Source organism: Talpa europaea (genome assembly GCF_964194135.1).
Source record: "Talpa europaea genome assembly, chromosome: 12".
In the NCBI taxonomy this organism is placed as follows: Eukaryota; Metazoa; Chordata; class Mammalia; order Eulipotyphla; family Talpidae; genus Talpa; species Talpa europaea.
Window position 1 is genome coordinate 33,689,728 of NC_140079.1, and position 18,292 is coordinate 33,708,019.

The window sequence follows — 18,292 nt, forward strand, 5'->3', positions numbered from 1 at the left end:
CTAAATGTGTTAATTTATTTGATCCTGATAACTCATTATTTTGTTTATTTTATGAATGAGGAAATTGAAGTGGTTAAATAGCTTTCAAGGTTATATGCTGAGGCAGGATTTGGACATGGACATTCTGGCTTTAGCGCAGCGCACCAGTATGCTGTGCTGCCTGTAGCATTAGCCCACTTCTCAACACAGGAGAGCAGAGAGAATGTATCAGAAATCTGATAGGGGATATAAAGGCTAGATTAAAAACTGCAGTTACTGAAATAGAAAACCAAAGAGAAAAACTAATAAAATAACCCCCTAGGAAGAGAGCATTTTGGAAAAAAGGAGGGCCTCCCTGGTGGTGCAAGGCTTAAAGTCACAGCGTTATCAAGCTCTCACCAGTCACCACAGCATAAGTTTGATCCACGGCCAGGTTGCTAACCCACATGGTGCAGCAGACCTCTCCTGTCTCACCCTCTGCTCTCCTCAGCAGTGTATTTCAGAGGATCTGCCTGTTCTGCTCTCCACTCTGTCTTTGGTGAATCTTCTCACCCCCAGCACCTCTGGCCTACACCCCAGTTCTTGTATGCATAAATAAATAAAAAAATCTTAAAAAAGAAAAGAATTGAAAACAAGAGACATAGCTAAGGGTGCTATAAGTCTTTTTTTTTTTTTTTGGCATTAGAAAAGGTGCCTCTTTGGGCAGATACAGTCCTGCGAATACCTTTATACAAATTAAAAAACTAGCCCAGAGCCCAGACACCTCTCTGGAAAGTGTAGCTCGGAGTTCAGTCCACTCCCTGCCTTGGCTGAGTACTTCTGTGTGATGAACAACTGTGGACATAATTAGAGATACAATAAAGATGGCTTAAAAATCATGAAAATATTAACAACAATAACTGCTTATTTGTTGGAATATTAAAAGATAAAAATGGAAACAGATGCATTATGGTCTTCATTATGGTCTTCAAAATACCAACTGGTGAGAAAATCTGATCTAGTGGAAGAGTTTTCCTTTATTTCCAAAATACTAGAAAGACTTCCAAACAAACACTTAGAATTTTTAATACCAACTTGAATCAAAGCCATGTATGCTTTTTCTTTTTTTTTTAAATTAATGTGTTGATAACAAATAATGCTCAAAGACCTTTAAAAGGTCATTAAAGAATAGTAATTTCTTGGGCCCTTACCAGACCTTACCTGAAAATAGCTGCTCTAGTTCTTAGTGGTTTCTTCTGACTTTCTAAATATTTCTATCATGTTTTTCTAGAAATTAATTTGTATTTTATAATCTGTGTGTGAAGGATTTTTTCCATTAAAAATTTTTTCCATTAAAAATAATAAAACTCTTACTTATGTGAGTTTTAGCAAATAGTTTATAGCCACAACCACAGCAAAGTTAGAAAGTTTCTATTACTACCTCAAAATTTCCCTCCTGTCTTTTTATAGTTAACCCTTCCCACTATCCTCAGTTGCTGGCAACCACTGAGCTATTTTCTGGCCCTATGTTTGTTTTGTGTATTACTAGTTCCTTTTTATTGCTCATGTAATTCATGGAGATACCAGAGTTTATCAGTTTTCCAGTGGAGATACCATCAGGTTGTTATCAGTTGCTACTCTGAACAGAGCTGCTAAACAAAATTTGCATATAGGTTTCTTTGTGAATACAGGCTTTTATTATACTTGGGTATTTCTAAAGGGCCATATCTTGATTCTGTTAGTAGACACTGCTAAGCCAGATTATAATTGCCTTTTATGTAAAAAAGGTTTCGTTATTGTCATTAATATTTGCGTCATTTTGTTTGTTTGCTTGCTTTATTTTCTTTGCTTGATCTTCACTTACTTCCAAAATCTTAAAAAATATCTCTGTTCAGTTAATAAGGCAAGTGAGGTCAGTTTCGATTCCACCTTTCTGTACTGTGGCCTATAAGCTTAGTAGAAAGCAGGGACAACTCCAGGGCTCATCTTAATTGTTTTCCTTCTTTCTGAGATCACAGTCCTTTACTATGTGGTGTCTATTGTTTGGAATGGTGGTTTCATGTATTTTCTCCTGTTGCTTAGTTTCTTAACAAGTGGCAGGTTATATCTGGTTTGTGTCATGGCCATTATGATCAGAAATAGAAATCAGAGCATAATTATTTTCACAAAAGAACACTGACCACATTCTCTGACCCTACCTGTTACGAACATGAATCTATGTGGAATGATATTTGTCAGTTGCAAGTTTTTGTCTTAACCTCTTTTCAAGAATAAAATATTAGGTTGTCAGAAAAGTCATGACACATTTTTTCTATGTTAAACACGTCATGACTTTTTGACAACCCAATGGATTCATTTAATGGCTTTCAGTTTATCAGCTAAAGAATAATATAGATCAGGGATTTTCCATCTTTTCCCTTGAGATGAAATAGTATGTATTTGGGACTTTCTGGACTGTGAACAGTCTGTGCCACAACTGCTCACTGCATAAGCAAGTGTGGCTTTGTTCTAATTACACTACTTTTTTATGGGCACTAAAATTAGAACGGCATATAATTTTCATTTGTCATGAAATATTCTTTTGTTTTGCTACCCACCCACTATGTAGTAATGTAAAAACTATTCTTAGCTCCTGAGCCAAACAAAAACAAGCGGCAGAATGGATTTGACATGTGGGCTAGAGTTTGTAGACCTTGATAGAGATACTTAAATAAATCTAATGTTCTGCATTAATGCAGTAAAAATATGGAAATTACTCATTATTTTTAGTCTTCTCAACATTTCTCTCTTGGGTACCCAAAGTGCAAAACGTACTGTTCTTTTTATTGGGAGACCAGGGAACAGAAAGTAGAAAGAGAAGGGAGATGAAAAAAGTAGAGGTGACAGTAGGTTAGTTTTGGGAGTGTAATTAGTTACTGAGTATCCTCTGTATCCAGGCCACATAGATAACATGTGCTATATATCCTGGAAAAGTGATGAAGGGATAATTGTAACAGACAATTCAATAATACTAAAAAGATTATGGACTAAAAACATAATTATGACTATAATTATTTAGGAAATAAAGTGTACAGTAAATCTACAAATATTTATGGAATGCTAGAGAAGTCAGTTTGAACAAGTTGCTCAAGTATTTGAATTTGAAGCCCTTATAGACTGTGTTAAGGTACTAGATCTTTTTATTCCATTTTTTTTTAAGATTTATTTATTTATTTATACAAGCACTGGGTACAGCCAGATTCACGGGAGAGTGAGAGTATTCACCAGAGCCAGAGCTGGGAGCAGAACAGGCAGAAGGACTAAGGTACACTGCTGAGGCGAGCAGCGGACACAGCAGGAGAGGTCTGTGTGCCATGTGGGACCCTTGCCAGCAGGGGGAATGAACCGGCCCTGCAGAGGCTGCAGGCAGCTTTGCAACCCAGCGCTCAACCGCTGCGCTACTGGGGAGGCCCTATTCCAGTTTGTAATGTAGTGTTTCTGAAACCGCGTAAGGTCAGAGTGGGTTTTTTATTTTAAATTTTCCAGTCCATCATGGATTAATAAATTCTGTAAAATACTATGTAGATTATAGAAAAATAGAATAAAATGAAAATGAAATTACAAAGTACAGTGCCCAATTTTATTAAGATTGAACAAATGTAAAATTACTCTTTAAGATTGCTGTGAAAATTTATGAACACTCAGTTTTTTACACTTAACTCATCATGAACTGGTAACAAGTCTTTCATGGATGATAATTCTCATACCAGCACTGACTATTGGACACACTGTGAGTGAGTGGTATTGATCTCTAGGTGCTATGTATGGGGTTCTGCAGGTTTTTCAGCAAAGAATGACATAATTATATTTGTGTTAAACATAATGAATTTTTTGGCAGTACGAGTGATAATTCGGTTTCAGGCTAGAAGAATGAAAACCAGTGAGCCCTGGAATCCTCAGTGTTTAAAGGGTAGCATGAAATGGAGGAGACAGTGGAATTCACTTTCTTTATACTTTTTTTTAATCATTTATTTCTTACATCACTGTTCATTTTTTAATTTCTTTTGGATTTTTATTATTTTATCTCCTAAGATATTTTGATTTTAAACAATATTTGCTTCTCCCCCACCCCTCAGGTGTAGTCCCCATAGAATTTCCTTCACCCATGCACCATCACCTCAGTCCCCTATGCTCCTCCCTCCCTCCCTCTGATCCCTCTCTCTCCTCCTCCCCTGCAGGATGTCTCTGATTTATAATTGCCTGTTTTTGTTTTGTTGTGTTTTGTATAGTTATTATTTTTTTACACTGATGTCTTATTTGATTCCCCTATATTACTTCTATAAGTGAAACCATCCGATATTTTTCTTTTTCCTTCTGTCTTATTTCACTGAACATAACTTCTTCTAGCTCCATCCATGTTGCTGAAAATGGCATGAGTTTATCTTTTTTGGTTGCTGAATAGTATTTCATTGTGTATATTTACACCACATCTTCTTGATCCAGTCATCTATTTTTGGGCATTTTGGTTGTTACCAGGTTTTGCCTATTATAAATAGTGCTGCCATAAACATAGGGGTACAGCTATTCTATTGAATCAATGTTTTTGTGTCCTTTGAGTAGATCCCTAGGAGTGGAATTGCTGGGTCAGGTGGTAGCTCCATTTTTAGTAGACTGAGGAATCTCCAGACAGCTTTCCATAGTGGTTGGTCCAGTTTGCACTCCCACCAGCAATGTAAGAGAGTTCCTTTTTCACCACATCCTTGCCAACATTTGTTGTTGCTAGTTTTTCTGATATGTGCCATTCTTACTGGTGTAAGGGAGTATCTCAATGAGGTTTTGATTTGCATTTCCTCCTAGGAGAAATGTCTTTTAAGTCCTACTGCCCATTTCTTGACTGGATTCTTTACTTTGTTTTTGTTGAATTATGTGAGTTCTTTGTATATCTTTGTGATGAGTCCCTTATCAGTTGTATGGAGTACAAAAATTGTTTTCCAATCAGCGGGGTGTCTCTTTGTTTTGGTTGATGTTTCTTTTGCTGTTCAGAAGCTTTTTAGTTTGATATAATCTTAGCTATTTATCTTTTCCTTCACTTTCTTTGCTTTGGGGGGATAAGTGTTTAAAGATGTTACTGAGATGTATGTCCTATAGTGTTTTACTTATATTTTCTTCTATATATTTTATGGTTTCAGGTCTTATGTTCAGTTCTTTTATCCATTTTGAGTTGATTTTTGTGCATGGTGAGAGGTAGTGGTCTAGTTTCATTCTTTTGCTTATGGTGGTCCAGTTTTCCCGACACCATTTATTAAACAAACTGTCCTGTTCCATTGCATATTCTTTGCTCCTTTGTCAAGATTCGTTGTCCATATATATGTGGCTTTATTTCTGGGCTTTCTATTCAGTTCCATTGGGCTGTGTGTCTGTTTTTGTTCCAGTGCCAACTGTTTTAATTATTATGGCTTTGTAGTGTAGCTTGAAATCTGGGAGTGTAATACCTCCATTCTCCTTTGTTTTAGTCAGGAGAGATTTGGCTACTCGAGGTTTTTTTTGTGGCTCCATATGAACTTCATCAGTATTTGTTCTATTTTTTTGAAAAATGTCATTGAGATTTTTATTAGCATAGTGTTGAATCTGTAAATTGCTTTTGGTAGGATGGCCATTTTGATAATTTTAGTTCTTCCTATCTATGAGCAGGGGATGTCTTTCCATTTCTTTTTGTCTTCTATTTCTGAAAAAAGCATTTTTTTTAAAGATTTATTTATTTATACATACAAGAGCATACAGGCCAGAGATGTGAGGGGTGAGAGGATTCACCAGAGACAGAGTGGGGAACAAAACAGGCAGACTGATTGAAATACACTGCTGAGAGGAGCAGCGGACAAGACAGGAGAGGTCTGCTTCACCATGTGGTTTCTCCCTGGCCTGCTGAGGATCAAACTCGTGCTGCAGAGGCTGCGGATTGCTTCATGGTGCTGTGCTTAACCCCTTGTGCCACCAGGGAGACCCTGAAAAAAGCATTGTTAATGAAAAGAACAGAAGCTTTGTGGAGTAACTTACAACTAATTTAATAAGTTTGTTTTGTCACTTAGTTGTATTATTTCTTGTAATAAAGTTTTAGTAGGTTTTGTGTATGTGTGCTCTTTTTGTCTTTTTCCATTAAGCACAACATCTGCCTCAATGATAGATATTTTCATCCAGTGTCTGTTTAGCTCTTTGTAGTTTATTTTTTTATATTACCTAGATGACAACTTTATTTGAAATTTGGTTGATTGCTTTTTAAAACAAAAACAACTTTTTGCTATTTTCCCCTGAAGAGATTGTAGTTGTTTTACATTATTTTGGGTAATGAAATTCTAGGAGACTTAAGATAATCCATATTGTTATGTGAAAGTTAGATTCATTGTTTATGCTTTTTTTTTTTTGGTTATTAAGTATGTGTTTAACACTCTTCACAATAATTTCAAAAGTTGTCTCTAAATCTTCCCACAGAATGAAGACCAGCATGAAGTGGTTCTTGTTAGAACAGATCAGTCTGGAAGAGTGTGGCCTGTGGACACACCAGCAAGACCTCTGGAATCTAAAGGAAAAAGAATGAAGAGACAAATGGTATATTTAAAATATATCTTTGTTTAATTAATCAGAAGCCTTTTTTCCCCTGAGGGTTTTCTTTACATCAGACTACTTAAAAATATTTCCTAAAATGTAACTTCCTAATTCAAACACTAGAAGGTAGTAAATTATTATTCTTAGTTAAAACCGTTTGCCTTTTACAAAATGAAATCTAATTCAGCTTTGTTTTTCAATTAAGTGTTGATGTGCAGTATTTAAAGACAATTTTAATTTTAGTGTGTGTATCTTTGACATTGTTTCAAGCTTTTTTGTCTCCTCACCATAGCTCTAAGGGAAGACCTGGGTCTCCCAGACATGTTGTCTGTGTTAACTAATTTAAGGCCCAGGTATGTAGGACCCATATTACAGTACTGTATTAATTATGTAGCTGCCATCATCCTTCATACACCTGACTCCCCCTCCTCCAAATCTTTTCACTTAACAGTTAATTTTAGCACTACTTTGAGTCACTTGAAATGGCAAAAATAATGCATTCAGTTTTCCCAAATTAGGTTTCTTAAAAAATTTGAGGATTGCATAAGTGGTAACTGCATCCATGAATGATTTGTCCATTCAGAAGTTTTCTATCAAATATTTATCTGTTGCGTACTAGAGATGCTAGAGATAGTGATTAATTTACTTAGCAAACAGACCTGGGTTTTGTCTATTTCAGTGTAATGAAAAGCAATTAAGGAGTTGGAGTGGTGATGAGGCAGGAGAAGAATCAAGGCCTGAATTAGATGAAATGACAGAATTCACTAGGAATCTTAACTGCTCAGATGGCACTGGGAGCTTTTTTGAGTTGGATACTACTGAAAACAGACATACTCATTAAGGACTGAAATTTGCTTTTTCAGTGTAATAAAAGGATAAGAGGGAGTGATTGAAGTCAAGGAGTAAGAAATTTAAGCTAGTGAAGATAAACATAGTAATGTTGGAAAGAAATGCTAGGAATATGCTTCCAAAGATCTCAGAGAAGTTGAAGAGGAGGTTTTATTTGGATAAGGGAATGTAGTGAGAACAGTATTGGGGATATTTAATTTGGGAGGAAATAAATAGCACTTTTCTCTTACAAACCTAGGTATAGAACCAACTAATAAGAAAACCCAGGGTTGAGTAGATGGAAATTAGAATAATCAGCTTTGTTTCTGATACAGCGTTAAAGTGAGTTTGCTAGTACTTCAGTAAGCTTACCTCTGGATAATTGCAAATTCCCCCTGGTGGGTGGACATTTTTATGATAAGGAGGAGAAGCACAAAGAAGAGAGAAGAAGGGGTAGAACCTTTTCCTCAACTCAGAAATCAAATAGTGTTATGCTTCCATCTCTGGGGAACAGATAGTGAAGTGGCAGAAGGAGGGAGTATTATTTTAAGAGAAATTTTTTTCCACATGGAAGCAAAGAGAATAGGGATAAACTGGAAGCAAAGTTTGAGATACAGCTTATGATTTTTACATTTTATATCAGATTTATTGATAATTCATTAAACAGACTTCAGAGACTCATATTTTTACAAAATTGATAATGCTCATTTTGTTATAGGCTTCAACCCATGAGGAAAAAGAAAGGGTCAGATACTTTCATGATGACGATAATCTAAGCCTAAGTGATTTAGTCAAGAATGAAAAGATGGGAACAGCAGAAAATCAAAATAAACTTTTTATAAGAATGGCATCAAAGGTAAGATAGCTTTGAATTTTGAAAAGTTGGTTTATTCAATCTATCATTGATCTATTTTTCATAGAGGGCTGGTTCTTTCTAATCTTGATATATTTTATGAAATTAAATCCTTTGTGTATTATGAACACGCATTTTAGAATAGATTTGACTGGGAAATATACACTTGGGATTTTGTTTGTTTTTAGATCTTGAAAGGCTCTGGAGAAGTAACCAGTCAGGAACACTTGATATAGATGAAGATCCTATTTATTTCCTTAATTCAATCAACAAATGTTACTTAATACCATTCAGTGTATGAAGTGATCTATTGGGAATAGGCTGACAGGTTAGGAAGATCTCATTCCTGCCTTTAGCAGCCTGTAGGCTAGTGCAGTAACAGAAGTGTTCAATACATAACTATGAGAAATTAATTCAGGAATTGTGTAATTGCAAATTACTATGAAAGACAAGTGGAAATTCCCTTGGGAGCAACATCAGGGTGTCCCAACTTAAACATATTTGGGTTGGACAGCAAATTTGATACGATTTCTAGTCAGTATTCAGTTTTGCCCTGTGCCTGCCTCTCTCCTTTCCTTCCATTCATACCGTCCATCGCCCCCCCCCCCTTTTTTTGGGTGATTCTGAAATTGAGATTATGTTTGCTTTCTTTCCAGGAATGTTTTTAATGGCATATCTTTTTTTATAACAAAGTTAAGAAGGTATCTCATTCTAACTATAAATTTGATGTTATTTTTGTATTTGGATGGGGGCCTTATGGTTGTTATATGTTTTTCCCTGTGCATGGACTATGTATGACATCATTAGTGTAAAGAAGGGAGTGATCAAAAACATCCTGACAAATAAGGGCATGAGCAATAGTTGTCACTTCTGGTAAATGTATCTCAGAATCTAGATGACAACTGTTTATTATGATTTCCTAGAAGATAATAGGCATATTCTAACTTTATGGTGAGAATGTTTCTTCCTTTGAAATCATAGAACTATAGTACTTGATTCTAGGAAGGGACTTTACTAATTGTTTCTATGTCCACATTTTACTGATGAGGAAACGAAGATTCTAACAGAATTACATGACTTGTGCAAGGCTAACTAATTACATGACTTGTGCAAGGCTTTCTAGCTTTCCAGAGCTATTGAGTTGCATAAGTCAACACCAGAAGGAAGCCCCAACTATTAACTCTCAGTCTGTTTTTTATTTCATTAAACAGTACTGCTTTTAAAATGAGTCAGGTTAATGCATATTTGTTGATAGTTGCCTAAATTTAATTGTCTTTTTTCAATTTCTCATGTGTCACTTATTGGTATTTGAAGATAAGTGGTGTGTGCTTTGCTCTTTCTTAAAATACTTTCTGTTGACTTCAACTTTCTTTATATATAAACTCTTCCATTTAAAATCTAAGACGTCAGTGTTTCCTTGGCAACATAAACTCGGGCACATCTTCCTGAGATCTATATACATCTTTCCTCATTAATTTTGTTAGCACTGTGGGCAGTAATTTTATCCTGTTTGAACAGAGTCAGTATTAAAAGTGGACTAGAGGGGAGGGAAGAAGGAAGGTACAAGAGAAGGAAAGGGAGAGAAAGACTTAATTATGGGTTTTCCCTCAATTATAAGGAAACAAGATGATTTTATCATCTAATAAAGGATGCTGTGTTTCAGTTAATCTACTTTTTTCAGAATTGTGTTACCAGACTTGATATTGGAAGTAGTCCTTAAAATATGAATTACTTATTTCCATATTATGCACTAGGACCTTTATATTTTTTAATTTCCACTGACCTGTAACATTGAAAACACATGCTGAGAGATGAAGTGATATTCCTTTTTGATTATTAGAAGGGAAGGAATGTGGAGGTTGCAACTCATTAGCATCTTTTGCTTTTTTCAATTCCCCAGGCAGCCATTTTCTTCATCTTAGACTCTCATACATGAGGGATGAAATTAAGTTTGGGAAAAGCTAATCCAAGTGTGAAATCCCATAATTTTCTTGTGACATCTTCTAAGGAAAATTTAAAATTTGGTTGTCAGAAAGTGATAGAAGTGAAATTTTGTTTTTCGTGAAATTAAATAAAATAAATTTTGATTGGTTCATTAATTTTCTAAAAGATGTAGCTTGAGTCCAGTTCAAGCTACTTAAAAAAATTGTTACTGTTTTTCTGAATCTCACCTGTCATGTGTTGGGAGAACCAGAAAAGTAATTTATTTAGCATATCTTATTTCAGGTTCCATTTCTTTTTTTAATCATAAAACACATGAAACATAAAATTTAACACCAACCATTTTTAAACCTACAATTCATTGACATTAAGTAGATTCACAATGTCATGCAATCATCACCTCTTTACTTCCAGAATCTTTTCATCATCTCAAATAGAAGCTCTGTGCCCATGAAACAAGAACTCCCCTTCCCATGCATGTGTCTCCCACAGTTGCTGGTAATCTCCATTCTATTCTAAGTACCTCATGAAAGTGTAATAACGCAGTATTTGTCCTGTTGTGTTAGGCTTATTTTACTTAGCATAATGGTTTGTGCTTGGTCCATGTTGGAGAATATATCGGAATTTCTTTACTTTTTAAGGCAGAATAACAATTCAGTGTGTGTGTGTGTGTGTGTGTGTGTCAGATTTAAGAAAAAATCCTTTCATCTGTTGGACATGGGAGATGTTTTTGTCTTTTGCAAATGCTACTACTATGAACATTGATATACAAGTACTTTCTGTTTGAGTCACTTTCTATTCTTTTGGATTTATATCTAGATGTGGAATTGTTGGATTCTGGCAGTCACCAAACTCTTTCCCACAGTGGTTTCAACATTTTACATTCCCACCAGTAATATACAAGTGTTCCAGTTTCTCCATGTTCTTGCCAATGTTTTTCTGTTTTGTTTTATGTTTGTTTCTCATTGCAGTTGTCCTAATGGGTGTGCAGTGGTATCTCTCTGTGGTCAGGTCCTAGTTTTTGATCCTGGTGAGACTGTATGAAAATTTAGAGGCAGTGTCCTCCAATTTTGACCTGCTAAGTTTCAATTGTTGATAATTGGGAATACAGGTTTAGTGCAATTTAAATATTCATTTTTCTTTGTGAAGGGAAAGAATGTCCAAAATTTATGAAATTTTTATTCCATCAACAAATTTATCTTTCTCCATTAAATCTGAGGGCTTGGAATGTAAAGGATGATTTTACAGTTTTGATTAAAATTTTTATTTAAAAATAGCCATAAAACTTGAGATGTTTTATAAGAATTAGATTGCAATTATTTTTCTTTGATAGTAATCCCTGTGCAGTAGTGCTAAACTAAATATATTTGCTGTAAAGCATTGTTTCTATATAATGATGCTAAAAATACATTGAGTTTTCATGAGCCTCTGTGAGTTTTCCTGAGTATCTGTATATATGTGATTCCAGTTTGTTACAGTTCAGTTTTTTTTGCTCAATCATCAAAATAGGAAAATAAATTAGTTTTCATGGTTATAAGGCACTTAGCATTTTTTTGTACATTAAGTATCTTTGCTATTAATTAGCTAAACTTCTTTCATTTCCAGACTTGAATTTGAAAACTTTTTTCTTGATTAAAGAGAATCTGACTCCTCAGTTTATGTGCATGGTTGTTATTATTAGTGAATACAAAGAATTGTGCTTGCTGCACTACTTTAATAACAGTCCCTCTGGAATAGGGTTTCTCAGCCTTGGCACACTGGACATTTTAGGCTGGCTCTCTCTTTATTGGGGGAGGACTTCTGTGTATGGTAGAATGTTTAGCAGCACGTTGGGCCTCCACCTAGGAGATGCCAGAGCATTCCCAGCTACCTATCTTGTGACAACTGGAAATGTCCCCAGACATTGCTAATGTACCCCAGTGAGAACCCTGCTCTGAGAGAATCTGAGGAACATAATAAAATGTACTGTTTTTTAAGGACTTGTTCTGTATCAGGTGCTTTACATGTATTGATGCTTATAAATATCTCACAGCAGTGGTATTAATAACCCCATTTAATAAGCAAAAACTGTTTCTGAGAGGTACTCAGTAGCTTGCCAGTGATCACATACCCCTTTCCCAAACCCAGTTTGTTTTCAGTGTTTCCTTTATCAGTAATGGCACTACTGTTCCAGCTAGGTCAGATAACTGGCAGGCACTCACACTTCTCTTCTTCATTTTCCATATCAAATCTGTCTTGTCCTCCATCCTAATCAGTCTACTACCTTTCATTCCTGTTGCTACTGTAATTTCTCAGGAGGTAGAGAAATAGCCTCCTAAAAGTTTTACCATCGTTGCTTATCTTTGTCCAGTTCTTTCTTAACTCTGCCTCACTGAAGCCAGAATAATTCTCCAATAAGGCCATAGTAGTATACTGGAAAAGTAAACTTAAAATCATGCAATTCCAATTTTTTCAAAAATAAGAGTGAATAAATCTTGTTGAATAGTCTTTTTAAAGGTATTAAACAGATTATAATGGAAAAAAATAAAAGCACTTTCCCCGTGCTGTTCAGTAGCTTGGTGTTACATTATACATACAGAAAATAAGTGTGATAGTGATTGATTAACAGTGTTTCGAATAAAAATCATTGCCCCTATGTTAAAGCTAACATTAAATAACATTTTATTTACTTAGATAAGTAAGAGAGTGTGGAATTAAAGACTGTCCTGAGTTTTGGTTATTGATAGATCAATCTTTTAGGCTTCTTATAACATCAGAAATAGCCACTTTCATTTTCAGTGTTTAAGATGAGGTTTCCTTAATTCTGTGATTCAACATCAGTGATTTCTTCTCTTTTCCTAGGGCATGATAATTTGTGTGTGTGTGTCTCTTCCTGGAAGAAAACAGTTACATATGAAAGAGTGACTCATTCTTGTGTCATAAGAACTTGCATCTCTAATACATTAGTTTTAATTTTCATATGTTTTATGAGGAACAGGATAACAAGTCAGAAATCAACTTAAGAAATCAACTTATATTATCTGGAAATGAAAAACGTGTTATGTTACCTCATGAAATTTTGATATGATTTAATGGTATTCCATTGGCTTGTCTTGTTTTGTCCTCCTCCTCCACTCCCCCCTTCCCCAAAATAGGCTTTGTTAATAGCTAAAATTATTATCTGTTCAGTGTATCTGTTTAGCTGCTGACTTGGTAGCGTTGTATTGGTTCATGATTTAGCAGGAGAGCAATTTTTAAAAATAGTTGTCAGCTTAGAGTTGCTATAGCAGGATATATTTCATGTGAGAATTTTTTCTCAGCTTAAACTTAATGGTTATTTAATGATCAGTAGGTTGTACATCAAAGTATGTTGACTTCATTATATACTTATTTGGTAGTTATATGAGTAATGGAAGCATGGGTATATATCTAGTCATCTCATAAAATCAGTATTGTTTTCAGTAAACTAGGTGATAATGATACTGGTTCTTTATGGAGAACAAGGGTTTTAATTATTTGTTGAAGAGTGAGTTAATATGGTACTTCACATATATGAGTATATAAGGTAAAGACCAAAACCAGTTAATTATGTTGTCTTACATAATCATTTGCTCTTCTTTGTGTTTACCAAGTTGGTTTTAATTCCACTTTGAAAAATGATACCTTGTCATGTCTTTGGCTTTTAAATAATCTTCAGTTAATTTAAGAAATGTATGTATACATTTTCCTTACTTTCTTCCTGTAACAGATTATTGTGAATATTTTAACATCACAAGGCAGTCTGTGAATGGCAATTGGCAGTAGAAGGAACAGGATTTAAAAAGTCACTTCGAGCTAGGATGTCATGGTAGGCCAAGGAATAGAAGCAATGGAATCCCATTGCCATGATTTGTCATGGTTTTAAAATGTGGTATTTTGTATCTGTTCTCTTGATGCTAATGTAGATTGTAGGCTGGCTTCTCTATTTTTTGCTCTAAGGTTATATACTGATTACAGGGATAAGATGCTACTGGAGCCCTACTTTTCTCTGTAATTCTAGTGTACTTGATAATCTAGTTTCAGACCAGAAGTATAATAAAAATGGCAAATTAGAGGTAGGAGCACAGACTACCACAAGGAGAAATGCTTATAGCAATATCTAAAAGTCTTGGAAGTTTTAGTTGATAGAGCTAGCATAGAAACGACCAGCCCTCTAGAGGGCCATTCCTGAACTATGAAACATTATAGTAATTTTCTCAATAATTATCATGTATTATCAGGAGAAAATTAAATTAATTTCCATATGTTTTGTTTTAAAAGGCAGAAAGGTTGATAATACTTTTTGGGAACATTTCCTTTCAAAATGTGTTCATTAAATATTTTTATATTTAAATGGTAAGCCCTTAAATATTTGGACATTTGTTCAGAAAGACTTATTCTACTAGTTAATAAAGTAATAATGGTTGTATTCTAAACATAAGTCATAGTTTGACATCTCCCACATTATTAACAGTTATCAGTCACTGTTTAATAAAATCTTGACTGCTTTCTTATTTGCTCTGAACAATTCATCCAAGCAGTTTAGCTTTGACTGTGATAGAAGTCAAATACATGTAAGGATGTGTATTTCAAAAGAATGTTTAAAATAGAGGAATCTTTCATTTGCTTAATTAAATGTATAAATTCAGATTTGACAGCGTTGTTGGCAAGAGAAAGAAAGACTAATGGTAAAGGAGAGGAGGGAGGAATGTGGTGGTGTATCTGAGCAGAAGACCCAGGGGTTGGTCCAATGCACACCTGAGGAAGATGCTGTGAATCCACAAACAGGAGTACATGTGCTCATCCCTGGCAGCAGAAGGGAAATACAAGCCACTTATTTGCTATGCACTTTGTGGGTCTGGCAATAATTCAAAGGATACCTGCTCCCCTATGTTTATTGCAGCACTATTTACAATAGGTAATATATGGAAATAACCCAAATGCCCAAAAATAGATGACTGGATCAAGAAGATGTGGTGTGTATACACAATGGGATACTATTCAACAATCAAAAAGATAAACTCATTTGCAGCAACATGAATAGGCTAGAAGGCATTGTGCTTAGTGAAATAAGCCAGAAGGAAAAAGAAAAATATTGAATAGTTTCACTTATAGGAGGAATATAGGGGAACCAAGTAAGGGATTGGGGGGGGGGAGAAATAATAATAATAAATAAATGATTATCTGGCAACTATAAATCAGAGACATTCTGCAAGGAAGTGGAAGGTAGAGGAATCAAAACAGGGGAGAGAAGAGCACAAGGGACTATGGTATTGGTTCATGGGTGAATTGTTGGTGGGAAATTTACAGGGAATATACCTGAAAGGAGAAAGCATACAAACATACACTGTACAAAAATGAACAATGATGTAATTAATATATATATTATATATAGATTTAAAAAAACAATTTGTAGATTTGGGATTTGGTGGTAGAAAGATGAGGAAATTCTTATTTCAGATTTTCTCTTTAAAGTCTTATATGCATAAATAAATAATTTTTTAAATAAATGAACAAATGGAAAAACCAAAAAAAGAAAAAAAAAATACACTGCTGAGGGGAGCAGCGGGCGAGACAGGAGAGGTCTGCACGCCATGTGGGTTGCTCCGAGGCCAGCGGAGGCTGCGGACAGCTTCACAGAGCTGCGCTCAACTGCCTGCACCACCAGGGAGGCCCCATATTATCTTTATATTCAAATATATTTTTCTCTCATTTCTTTCTATTTTAGTGGCACCTATTTTTTTTGTCAACCTAAACTACAAAAACTTCATTTATAATGATAGATTTTAATAATATGTTATGGAAAATGTTATGGAAACATTTTCTCACCAAAATGGCATTTTTCTGCCATAAATACAATTTGAAATAATTAAAAAAAAATAAAGTCATCTATTGAGAGCAAGAAGGGAAGGTGCTGGAGAGTGTGAGGTTTGATGGTGATCTGATATGGCCACCATGGAAAGCAGGTTTTCTAATGGTGTTGAAGAGCCAGTTCACTGGATGGGTTCATGCGTTTGCAAAATTTTAGGACTTTTCTATAATACAGCAATCAGGTCATAGGACCAAAGAAGACAGGTGTGTAACTTTATCTTTGGACTTTGTATCCTTTGTCAACAGTGCTTCTGAATGCAATTTGCAGCAACATGGATAGGGCTAGAAAGGATTATGTATTTTAAGTAGTTAGGCATGCTAAAGTTTCAGATTAGTCTAAGGGATTGTTACTGGATCTGGTATTTAGGAGCACTAAAGAAGTAGTTTTACTTAATATTACATTACTTTTTGGCCATACAGTTGACATTTAAAATGTCTGAATTTCATGAACTGTTATATACTCTTTTTGAACAGTGGTTAATAATATTACAACTAGTAATATTCTTGGAACATTCTTGAAAAACGGTTTTACAAGCAGAGGCCCTGAACAAAAGTAGCTCATTACTGTTCTTTGTAGGAGGGTGAATCTGTATCAGTTGGAGAAATAGAGACCCACATATGGTTTCTTATAGGGATTTGAACTTGTGTAATTGTGGTAACTGACTTGGTAGTTTATTTAAGACCGTATCAAATGTTGGAGATTTCAGTCAAGAGAGCAGGTACTTGGGAAGGAAAAATGAATGTAAAGATGGGGAGAACAAGGTGGAACCCACAAGCATGGGCTGAAGCCCTCGAGGTTGGACATTATCACATGTCAGTTATTGTTGCCTCTGACCTTGTGGTATGGATGTTCTATAGAGGCCAGAGCTAAAGAAACTGGGCCAGAAGTCAGAGAAGCTGAAGGAGGTTGGAGAGAATGGTGTAGCAGTTGCAGATCCATCCCACTTGCAGCCTTATATCAGGGGGTGAATGAGCAATAATGCAAACTCTAAAATGATTGATTTCTGATTCATTTCTCCTTCCCAAGACTCCCATCAGAATCTATCTCTTCTGTTCCCACCCTAAACACAAACACATAAATAAAAGGGAATTCTAGGAAATATGTATGAGACTCCTCAAACTGACGAATTGATCACAACACTTGTAAGATAGATGGCACTGTTAGCACTATTGTAAATGAGGAAATTAGACAGAGCCCAAGGTTAGGCAGGCATGGGTTAGCATCTTACTATGGACAGAGACATAAGTGTATAAAATTGTGTCTTGTGTCTGAAAAGTATCATCTTGACTACTGCTTATTGTGGGGGAGACATGGGGAAGGTACCTAGAGATAGAGTTGAAAAATATTTTGTTTTTCTGTATAGGGTGTATGCTAACTTAAAATAAAAGTAGTTCATCTCTTAGAGGTTCATGTTCCTTATCTTTTAAATGGAAGTTATAATGATTCCTCACCCACAGGGAGTATAAAACAATCAAATCTCCATAGAATTTCGAGTACTTACTAGTCAGTGAACCTTACCTGTGATGATTATGATGATGATGACAATGACGACATCAATGATGATGACTACCATAGAGTGAGCCTTGGGGATAAACTCAAATTTTAAGTTTTCTTTTTCTCTTTTTAATGTAAGAGTTTTATCATAGAACTTACAAATAGGACATGGTAGTATGTGTCAGTACAATAAAATCTTAACCTCCACCTTTACCCTCCTACCCCCTGTTATTTTGATTTTTCAGTTTATGGGAAAAACAGATGGGGACTATTATACTCTGGATGACATGTTCATCTCCAAAGCAGCTGAGAAAGGACATTTTGGTGAAGAGGAAGCAAATCAGAGGAAAAAAGCTATTGCTGAACACCAGAGTCTCGCTGCACAAATGGAAAAATGTCTCTATTGTTTTGACAGCTCTCAATTTCCCAAGCACCTTATTGTTGCAATAGGTGTTAAGGTAAGAACCCTACCATTTTAAAAGGGAAAATACTCTTTTAATAGGGAAACAATAGGCATAGAACATTTATTGCCTTAAGGAGAAGACTTAGTGATAGATGTAGATTTGCTGCTTCTTATTCTTGTATAAGATTCTTAAGGAATCTAAGCTTAGTCTGTGTTTCAAATATATTTGTTTTCTAAGTTTCCATGATTTTACAGTCTTCAATAGTGTGAGACCAAATACTGAAATGACACGAAGTCCTCACATTTTGTGTGATTCTCCTTTTTAGAGCAGCTGTAGTGGGTGTGATGAAGGCCCAGGAGTTTGGAA

At 35.3% G+C, this 18,292-nt stretch overlaps 1 protein-coding gene across 1 annotated transcript in view; it reads left to right on the forward strand.

Annotated features, from left to right (window-relative positions):
* The window catches only part of CWF19L2 (CWF19 like cell cycle control factor 2), a 122,178-nt gene that overhangs the window by 79,449 nt on the left and 24,437 nt on the right, over positions 1–18,292 (forward strand). The window contains exons 11-13 of the mRNA XM_084249679.1: positions 6,424–6,540; positions 8,084–8,221; positions 17,768–17,980. Of these exons, the coding sequence (XP_084105805.1) occupies positions 6,424–6,540; positions 8,084–8,221; positions 17,768–17,980 (468 nt within the window). The remainder of the gene's footprint in view (positions 1–6,423; positions 6,541–8,083; positions 8,222–17,767; positions 17,981–18,292) is intronic.